This window comes from Procambarus clarkii, chromosome 26, assembly GCF_040958095.1.
Source record: "Procambarus clarkii isolate CNS0578487 chromosome 26, FALCON_Pclarkii_2.0, whole genome shotgun sequence".
NCBI classification, from domain to species: Eukaryota; Metazoa; Arthropoda; class Malacostraca; order Decapoda; family Cambaridae; genus Procambarus; species Procambarus clarkii.
Genome location: NC_091175.1, coordinates 10297193 through 10308215, shown reverse-complemented (window position 1 = coordinate 10308215; position 11023 = coordinate 10297193). Strand labels below are relative to the sequence as shown.

The 11023-nt window shown below is 36.7% G+C and overlaps 1 protein-coding gene across 2 annotated transcripts; it reads left to right on the top strand.

Annotated features, from left to right (window-relative positions):
- Positions 1–3891: 3891 nt before the first annotated feature.
- Positions 3892–9275, top strand: ND-42 (NADH dehydrogenase (ubiquinone) subunit ND-42; the record flags this gene model as incomplete). Of its 2 annotated transcripts, none has more annotated exon segments than XM_069331856.1 (6): positions 3892–4035; positions 5599–5691; positions 6030–6218; positions 7826–8069; positions 8873–8959; positions 9065–9275. In XM_069331856.1, coding segments are annotated over 6 exon segments (953 nt in total), but the record flags the coding sequence as incomplete, so codon positions are not given.
- Positions 9276–11023: the final 1748 nt, after the last annotated feature.

Sequence of the window (11023 nt, the reverse complement as noted above, 5' to 3'; positions counted from 1 at the left end):
TGTGATCGAACGGTATACGTGATTCTTTTTCGATAAATTAGGCACTAACCTATTGTATTTTTTTATTTGTTAGCCAGTTGGCCTTTGAAGTTATATAAATGGGCACACTTAGAGCTTGATTACACAGCATTTATTAGTATACGTAAAGTGTTCTTACGAAGCTTAATTTCAATCTAACTGAAAGTAAACTCAGCTGAATTATTCCTGCTTCCTGTTCACCATTATATTTACTTGAATGTGAACAAAATCCTAAAATTATAAATAATCGCAAGTGTTGAAGACCTCGCTTTATCAACACCCTCGCTTGTTGCACGGTAAACGCGCGAGCCATACATCACTGAGAACTCTAAATGACCCCACCAGTATAATAATTATAATTATATAAGTATAATTACCTCTCGGCGTCTTGTAATAAACTGACATCACTTTGTTTCTTTATATGAAGATCCCTGTGAGTCATTTGCCTCCCACTAACATATCCTCGGGGAATCGGATTCATGATTCCTTCTCCTGTAATAACAAATAACATGATTCCTTCTCCTGCAATAACAAATAACATGATTCCTTCTCCTGCAATAACAAATAACATGATTCCTTCTCCTGCAATAACAAATAACATGATTCCTTCTCCTGTAATAACAAATAACATGATTCCTTCTCCTGCAATAACAAATAACATGATTCCTTCTCCTGCAATAACAAATAACATGATTCCTTCTCCTGTAATAACTGAATTATATATACATCTAGACACTCTTAGCAACATTTCTTTTTAAAGAAATCATTCACTCGGCTAATGAAAAAAATAAAAAATATATCATTTAGCCTTGCAGGATAAACGTTACCTGACTTCACCTGAAGGACAATATCATTTTAGTGGCCTCGATGGGGACAAGAAGCCATCGACTTGTCAAAGGTCCCTCTCTCCCTACCCACCATTGTTCATGATGCTTGGGTTTTTTTTCCCCACCTTCGACGAATTTTGAATTGGAGAAGTTTTTTACTCTTGGCATTTACGCTTCGGTGGATATAGGCGATTCCATTGGTCCATTACCCTGTGGGTTGAAAAAAATATATATTGTTGTCTGTCCTACACTGTGGATGGTTGATTGTCAGAATTCGGCTCAAAAATCACGCTCAGGAGTCAAATTTCTGACATTTCAGATATTTTGAAAACTGCAGGGGGGGGGGGGGGTTAGGGCAAAATATGACCCATCGCCGTTTTCAGTAATTTGCATATTTTCGGTGTAAAAAGTCGTAATTTGAAAATGAATATAGGTGCAGAGAGTCAGAATTCGGCTCAAAAATCACGCTCAGAAGTCAAATTTCCGACATTTCAGATATTTTGAAAACTGCAGGGGGGTTTGGGCAAAATATGACCCATCGCCGTTTTCAGTAATTGGCATATTTTCGGTATAAAAAGTAGTAATTTGAAAATGAAAATAGGTGCAGAGAGTCAGAATTCGGCTCAAAAATCACACTCAGGAGTCAAATTTCCGACGTTTCGGATATTTTGAAAACTGCAGGGGGTTTGGGCAAAATATGACCCATCGCCGTTTTCAGTAACTGGCATATTTTCGGTATAAAAACTCGTAATTTGAAAATGAAAATAGGTGCAGAGAGTCAGAATTCAGCTCAAAAATCACGCACAGGAGTCAAATTTCGGACATTTACGATATTTTGAAAACTGCAGGGGGGTTTGGGCAAAATATGACCCATCACCGTTTTCAGTAATTGGCATATTTTCGGTATAAAAGGTCGTAATTTGAAAATGAAAATAGGTGCAGAGAGTCAGAATTCAGCTAAAAAATCACGTTCAGGAGTCAAATTTCTGACATTTCAGATATTTTGAAAACTGCAGGGGGGTTTGGGCAAAATATGACCCATCGCCGTTTTCAGTAATTGGCATATTTTCGGTGTAAAAAGTCGTAATTTGAAAATGAAAATAGGTGCAGAGAGTCAGAATTCGGCTCAAAAATCACGCTCAGAAGTCAAATTTCCGACATTTCGGATATTTTAAAAACTGCAGGGGGGTTTGGGCAAAATATGACCCATCGCCGTTTTCAGTAATTGGCATATTTTCGGTATAAAAACTCGTAATTTGAAAATGAAAATAGGTGCAGAGAGTCAGAATTCAGCTCAAAAATCACGCTCAGGAGTCAAATTTCGGACATTTATGATATTTTGAAAACTGCATGGGGGTTTGGGCAAAATATGACACATCACCGTTTTCAGTAATTGGCATATTTTCGGTATAAAAGGTCGTAATTTGAAAATGAAAATAGGTGCAGAGTCAGAATTCAGCTCAAAAATCACGCTCAGGAGTCAAATTTCTGACATTTCAGATATTTTGAAAACTGCAGGGGGGTTTGGGCAAAATATGACCCATCACCGTTTTCAGTAATTGGCATATTTTCGGTATAAAAACTCGTAATTTTTGAAAATGAAAATAGGTGCAGAGAGTCAGAATTCAGCTCAAAAATCACGCTCAGGAGTCAAATTTCGGACATTTACGATATTTTGAAAACTGCAGGGGGGTTTGGGCAAAATATGACCCATCACCGTTTTCAGTAATTGGCATATTTTCGGTATAAAAGGTCGTAATTTGAAAATGAAAATAGGTGCAGAGAGTCAGAATTCGGCTCAAAAATCACGCTCAGAAGTCAAATTTCCGACATTTCAGATATTTTGAAAACTGCAGGGGGGTTTGGGCAAAATATGACCCATCGCCGTTTTCAGTAATTGGCATATTTTCGGTGTAAAAAGTCGTAATTTGAAAATGAAAATAGGTGCAGAGAGTCAGAATTCGGCTCAAAAATCACACTCAGGAATCAAATTTCCGACACTTCAGATATACTGATTGACCTCGCTGAGTTTGTGTTGAAAATATACAGCTTGCCAATCAGTGATGCCCTGGTTGAACGGATATTTTCGAGAGTAACGTCTGTGAAAACTAACCTGAGAAATCTTGAATGGGAATGGGACTTGAGCTTTTGACATCAGTCTTGAGAATCAAAACATATCTTGAAGAAAATGTAACTTGTTGCTCGTCATTTGAACCACTCATGTCAATGCTTAAATATGAGTCTGCAATATACAAGAACAAGGTTGTGGATGTCGATCAAGATCTTGGTAATCTTCAACTGTAAAGACGTGGAAGGACTTCACACCCATTAAGCTTCAAACAGTAAATATTGGTAAGTTATCCTATTATCATATTGGTTAAATATATATATATGCAGAGATAATGTTAATAAAACAATTAAAATCGTTTAATGTACTCAATATATCATAATAGATTACTTTGAAACCCGTATCAGTCACTAAACAAAAAATTGGGCTACTCTTATTACAAATTCGCTACTTTTAGACCGTCAGCTCGCTACTTTTAGCAATTTGAATCTGGTAACCCTGGTTGAGCTTGTGTGTCATTCGCCCTTTTAAAGAGGTGGGGGCAGTATTTTCAAGGACCTGGGTTTGATATGTGGTGTAGTGGTAAGACACTCGCCTGGGGTTTAGCGAGCTCTTTGGCCTAAGTTCGCATCCGATTTACTGGGCGTCAATCCTTATCTGTAGCCTCTGTTTACCCAACAGTAAAATGTTGGTTGTTTAAACGATTTGGCGGGTCGTATTCCAGGGACTATTACGATTAAGGACTTGCCCGAAACGCTATGCGTGTTAGTGGCTGTACAAGAATGTAAGAACTCTTGTATAAATTAATAAATAAAATATTTCTCTCTACTATAGTGTAGAATCCAATTTTTATGCATTATAATGCACGTCTCTTCAACCTCATTTCACTATCTATTACTATAATACAAATACCCAAATTAAGAAATGTAATAAGTTTCGTATAATTCTTTTTTATATATTTGTACATAATTAGAGGTTTTATTCCTCTTCATAATGGCATACGTGATACTATACACCCGATATTGGTTCGAATACGAAGTTAAAGCCAGAGCCAGCAGGCGAACGCGAGAGGCGACCAGCTGGTGTAGTCCATCACCTGCCGCCAGGAGGCTGCAACCCAAGGTACAGATTTCCTGAATTAATGCATTTTCCTACGTATTTTCGACATTACTCGCGACGAAAACATAAAGCGCCTGACACGGAACCTTACCTGTGATAGTTTGTCACTGAATGAGAGCCATGAAGTCTTCTGGGGGCGTATTGTCGTCTCTCCGGTGTGAAGCCGAAGTGCTTTGCTTATGGGGGGGGGGGGGAAATTAATACAATAATAATATTTATGTCTAATACTATTCCGATGACTTTGGTGACTTTGTAGGTATTGTATTTGTATTGTTTAGGAAAGATGAAGTAGTTAAATATTCTGGTGTAGAAGTTAATTGTAGCAGCGAGTTTTTTTATGTACTATAAACTGGCTGGCTGTTTACGACACGAATAAATTATTATATATGTATAAAGCTCTATGCATGCCATAAGTTAATTTGTGACTAATTTAAATTGTGAAGTTTTTGTGACGTTAGTTTGTATTAAATATGTATTTCGGCAGAACTATTACCACACCTTAGGTTAAATTTGATTACTTGCCGTTCTATTGTGTATTTTTACTAGCATTGTAATAGTCTATACAGAACCTGGCGGTGCCTTAGGTAATGTCGGTGTCGTGTGTACTCTTTCCCCCACATTCGTGTAGTTTTGTACGTCCATTCCCAAAATATAGGTTACTTGCATTTTTTGTATATACTGTATGTTTACTTGTTATAACTACGGAACTGACAAATGTTCTTGTTTGTAAAGCTGTTCACTTGAGACAGTTAAGCAAGTCACAGCTGTGTCCGGGTACCAGTGACAGGATGAACAACCCAGTGGGGTTTTCTTCCTACTGGGGGGGGGCGGTGGGGGGGATGATGTACATGCTGCTATAGCAGTATATCCACTCACAGGATGAGTGGCGCTGCTCAATAAACTCGCCCCTCGGGGCTAAATTAAAATATTTATTAATGAATTAAAGCATAAAAGTAAGTCTTTTATATTATGATTTAACATTTACTTGCACAATGGTTATTGATGGAAATTAATTACCACTCTTGCTATGTTTGACAAATATCCCAAGAAGCATTGTAAAACGTGACATTGCATTTCAGCAGCAAATAAAGTCCTTGTCCTATTGAAAGCAAAATGTTCAAGAATTTTTCATATAGCACCAATCAAAGTACTGTACTCTCAAGAATAGCTGTAAGAGATAAATAATTCATATAACAAGTAATATGATTGAAAATAGCAGAAAGTATTGCCATCAAATAATATATCAAGATGAGTGTACCGTATTATATTTTTGCCATCAATTCTGTGTACTTGAGGGCTGTGTAAATAATACTTGAAAGAATTTTTACAATGTAAATTCTATGAAATCTGTTCTGAGCACAACTTTGTGAATGCACCATATCAACACCGTGATAGAGAATTTGTAATTTTGTTCTAAATTAATTTTGTTGGTTCTTGCATATATGTAGGAAATGTAGTCAGGAATGGCCATAGGACAAGTATTTAAAACATAAATTTCTGGTAGTAAAGTTTATTTAATAAATTACGATTTGCAGGATTTGTTTTAAATAATATTTTGTCCTCCAGATGGCGTTGTCAGTGATCAGAAGGGGAGTGTCCTCTGTGAGCGGGTTGACTGGGCGTGCTTTAGCTGCCCCATTGCCTGTGCTCCGTCCACAGGTAACTAATGTTATTAACTGTTAAGGCATGACCTATGCCCTAAAGCAGCATTCCTCAACCAGGGTTCCATGGAACGCTGCGGTAGGGCAGTAGGGCATGAGGAACTAGATCTCGCATCCTGGCAAGCACTAACTCGTAAACATTAAAAATGTGAGTACAGTACTGAAATTAAAAGCCATCCATTCACCTTATCTCCTACACAAAGCGGCATTCACAGGGAACCAGTACAATCGTAATCCAGCATATCATTCACAGTAGCAATCCACTACTTTATATGATGGTGTATTTTTGTATTTTGGTTTCTTATATAGATCTTATATCCATAATGGTATTTGCAGGTAGCAACTATAGTAAGCAAGACTATGCGTGACAAGGACTACAAGCGCCCTGTGCCCTTTCCATATAAAAAAGATACATATGGGTTTTTTGCAGCAGTGTTTGATAAAACAACCTTCCGCTTCGATGAAAACTCAAAGATCATTATTGTAGATGGCCCAATTGCTGCAGGAAAGACTGAATTTGCTAAGGTATGTTATTCTTAATAGTTGAAGTAACTTTAAGGTCAGTTTTAGTACAGTGCAAAAGAAAATATAAAATTTATTTATTTTTAAATGCTAAAAAAGAAAATACCTTCCATGTGTCGATTTACAGGCTGTAATATAAAACACGTTTAAAGTACAGTATGTTACTTCTAGGTAACATACTTTAAATTTTAAGTATATGCTCCTTGGCCTTATGGCTTCCTTACACTGTACAGTATGTCCTGGTTTCGACTTTATAAGGGTCTAAAATGGGTCATAGCAGTGTCACTCATTTCAAATGTGGGTTGCGTTATTTGTGTTCAGTCTTGTTAGTGTAACTTATTCTGTACATAATGAATTTTTTGTCTTTGTAAATTAACTCCTTGAAATTATGACATTCCTACATCTTTCTTGTCTTTGTAAAAGCATAGAGAAAGTCCCTCTAGGCTGTGTCATTTCTTATTCTATTACTGTATTAACATATTGTGGTTTTTAAGGCTATTGGACTTGTAATTGTTTTTTTAATTAAACTGAACATGCTGTATAGTGCAACCTTGATTTGGCAAACTGCAGTATATGGGACCACTCCAGTTCCGTTTGTCTGAAGCTTCATTGCAACTTTAGATGTTCAGGAGGCATTTATATGATATAATTTTTTTTGTTATAAAACAAACAAAACTTTTATATACTGGTACAACCCATCCTCCTGAAATAATGACACTTTTTTGTAACTTTTTTGTATTGTGTAGTCGATCATATCAATGTGTAGTAATGGAACCCCAGTACGCCACTTTCTGGACTTTTTTTTTTTTATAGAGGTCAGAAAAAATAACGCTGAAACTAAACTTAAATATTCCTAGCCTAGTATAGCTCATACATGTACTGTACTCTATTAGTCCTCAGATAGCATGCATTAGGCCTAAATGGTTTGTTTAGGTTTTATTAGCAACAAAAATATAAAAACTTTTGTGGTTTGTACAAATTCAGTACTACAAAAGTACTTTCTGGTAGTCCATCACAACATGCAACTTTTGACCTCATAGAGTAGTTACTATAAGTACTTTCATTTTAGGAAGTTTGGCTGTTATATGATACTATTAGCATTGTACAGGAAAATATAATATATAATATTTTTTATTTACTTAGAAAAGGGCATACTGTTCGTCTTGATTAAATCTGAGTCTCTCTTTGTAGTTATTAACACTGCCTCTTGTGTGACTGGGTTACTGAGGATGTTTAAGGGACTGTCAACAAACACCCAGCCGAGTAAAAAATTAATGGATGGAAGGTAGCGAGTAAATGGGGGAGGAAGCGAGTTAGACGGGAGGGAATGAATTGAGGAAGCGGAATGGAGTGAGTGGGGTGGGAGGGAGAAGCTTGGTGAGGGACGTAGAGAGCAAGGCAGGCAGTGAGTAAAGGAACATTCGAGGCATTTTAATTTGTTTTAGATACGCTGCAATAGACTATTGGGATACCTTCCTAGAATTGTCATTACAGTGGGTTTCTTCATTTGTAAGTTCTCTATTTAGCACTTTCAACACTTGGTGTGATTTTTAAGTGCCATAATTTTTTAATTATTTTTTTAATTCTATTCAAGTTGAATAATTCTACAGGAAATAGCAGAGGAATTGGACATGTTCTATGTGCCTGAAGCCAACATGGACATGGTATACATCAACCCCTATGGTTACGACATGAGACAGCTGGATGACCGCCTTCCAGATACGGTTAAAAGCTTTGACGAGAAGAATTTTCACCAAAATCCCAAACACCACAGCGTTGCTATTTTCCAGTTTGAAATGTTCCGCCTTCGCCTAAGCCAGTACATTGATGCCATTGCTCATGTACTGAGCACTGGTGAGCATAAATGCTGATTGAATTTTATTATTATACTTGTGTTTTAAAAATGATATTTTATAACAAATTTGATTTAAGTGAGTCAGTTTTTTTTTTATATATAATTATTAACTCAAATTGGTTTTCAGATACTACATAATCCATCTGCTGGGTACCCAAGCTTTGTGCCATGATCTAATGTTTGTAGTGTATCTGTAGTTGGTTCTGATAAGTATTCCAGCAGTATTTCTGATATTGGGTGGGAGGTTGAGAAGGCAAGAACCTCTGAAGTTTATGCCATATGTTCTCCGAGTGTTCCCGTGACACCTCTACTGTTTACTGGGTCTATTTTGGCACGTCTTACCATGTCTTAATGTTCTAGTAGGCTGTGATTTTGTTGTGCATATTTGGCACCTGGCCCTTGAGTACCTAATGTGTATAGTAGACTGGTTCAAGCTTACAGAAATTAAAAAAAAAAAAAAAAAACGCAAATGTCTCGCCCCTGGCAATTGTGAGGGTTGTTATAAAATCAATGTGTTTAGATTATCAGCTTGATTCATATATTTACTGGTGCTATGAGGCTATTTTAAGTATGCGATGAGGTAGTGTTTCCAAGTCACTTTTAAGGTAACAACTATTCTCGGGTTGATCAACCAAGACAGATTGTTGAAGGAGACATAATATTATTTCCACCTGTTGCCAAGCAGCTATCAGTTAATTAATTTTTTCTGCTCCAGCCCAATCCATTTGATGAAAGTTTGACAGCTACTTAGATTTGTTTTGCTTTCATACTAAACTGCATTACAAAATTTTCTCTCCAAAAGGTCAGGGTGTGGTGATGGACAGGAGTGTGTACAGCGATTTTGTCTTCGTGGAGGCCATGGCAAAGTTTGGCTATCTAAGCCCGGCTGGTAAGTTTAGTATGCTTCTCTCATGAACAAATATTGAAAAGTGCTTGACATTTTTGTTAGCATTACAAATTGTATATCTTTAAATAACGCTTGTTGTTCCCCCAGCTCAGAAGCTGTATTATGAATGCAAGAAGATGACTGTACCAGAGCTGATGCGACCCCATCTTGTGATATACTTGGATGTGCCAGTTGATGTTATTCAGCAGAGGATTAAGGAAAGAAACCTTCCTCATGAAATTAACTCAAAAGTGTATACACCAGAATTCCTCTCCTACATGGAGAATGTGTACAAGATGAAGTATTTGAGAGAAATGAGGTAAATAATGTCAAATGTGAAGTCATTAGATATCCTATCATTACTCCTGGCACTAATATTTTCTCCCAGTTATTTTCCAGCCACACCCAGTAGGTTACATTGCCTCTGACATTCTTTCAATCTGACAAAAATATAGTGAGGCCTATGTGTAGGGGGATATAAATCTACTTGACCAACCTTGAAGTAGTTTAGATAGTTACTGTCCTCACAGTCAGGCCTCTGACTAGGCTTTCTGTTTGATGTTCTAATCAATCAGGCTGTTTAATGACACTGCATGCGGTCTTATGTACAAGTTGTAGTCTGGTTGATTAGGTACTCTTTTGAGGTGTTTACAGAGTTTTCTTTTGAACACCGAAAGGGGTCAGCTAGTTTTTAAGCTAGCTAAAGTTCTGAAGCTAAATTTATTTTATTTTAAAAGGGCAACTCTGTTGAAAAGTCATGGGCTCTTCATCTTTGTGGAATTGTCTATTAATACCTATTGCATCCATACTTTTCAATGGGGCTATTTTGTATATTCTTTCATTTTTCCTGGTCTCTTAAGGAATTATTTCAATGTGCAAATTTGGAGCCAGTCCCTCTAATATTTTTCAAGTATAAATTATTATGTATCTCAAGGTGTACAGGGAGAGAGATTTTAAGCAATCCTAACAATTTAGGATTGGTAACTTTATCCAGTTTTAAATGGAACTGTTAATGTGCAATATTTATTCCGCCTCAGATAGCACTAGTGACCTAAAAAGTACCATGATTTATTTGGCATCTCCTGTTTGAAAGGTTATTATACAGCGTGTAATTCAGTGTTTTTCTTTTGTAACAGCCCAGAGCCCAACCACTTGGGCTGGAAGGTAGAGCAACGGTCTCACTTCATGCAGGTCGGCGTTCAATCCCCGACTGTCTAAGTTGTTGGGCACCATTCCTTTCCCCCGTCCTATCCCTTATCCTTATCCTGACCCCTTCCCAGTGTTGTCTAGTCATAATGGGTTGGCACTTTCTCCTGACAGTTTCCTTCCCCCTTTCTTTTGTAACAGCTACTTATTGTGTTCTTTAAAAGTAAGGTCATCTGACATGATTACTTGCTGCACCTTTTCAGTTACAAAGCATCTTCTATCTATAGTATGGGTTGATTGTGTTTTATGTGCGATATTTGTTCTGATGTCTTTGTTTTTATCATAAGGCAAGGGCTGGAGCCTCGTTGAACATGTTTTTTTTTTTAGCCCACTGAAAGAACTGGTTTAAAGAAATATTGGATGTTAGAGATATTTTTTTTTTAATTGTGATGAAAAGGGGTACACAAAGTTAGGCAAAATAGGAGGTTAAACTTTATTCATTGTATTCTATATATATTTTGAAATAACTTTGTTTATAAAAATTTGGTTTGAATTGTTATTATTTCATCTACGATTTCGAGGAGTAAAATGGTAAAAGGGCATAAATCCTCTCAGGTTATCATTTGGCTGCTTATATCCCTACAAAATCCATATTCTTTGAATCGATGTATGATTATCAATATCTGGTATCATTGCTATGCAGATAGTATATCTCTGTTGTCCTTAATTATAGGTGGAAGTTAATGGATTATTAAGACACGAGTGACTTCTTGGTACTTTTGAATGGCCTTAGAGTTATCAATGATTGCTAAGGAGAATTACCAATATTGAATAATGAGGGGTAATTATGTGACAATGCGTTACACAGGGGTGATGTCGGCAACATAAAAGATAATTGTTTACTCATTATTAAGCTTAAGG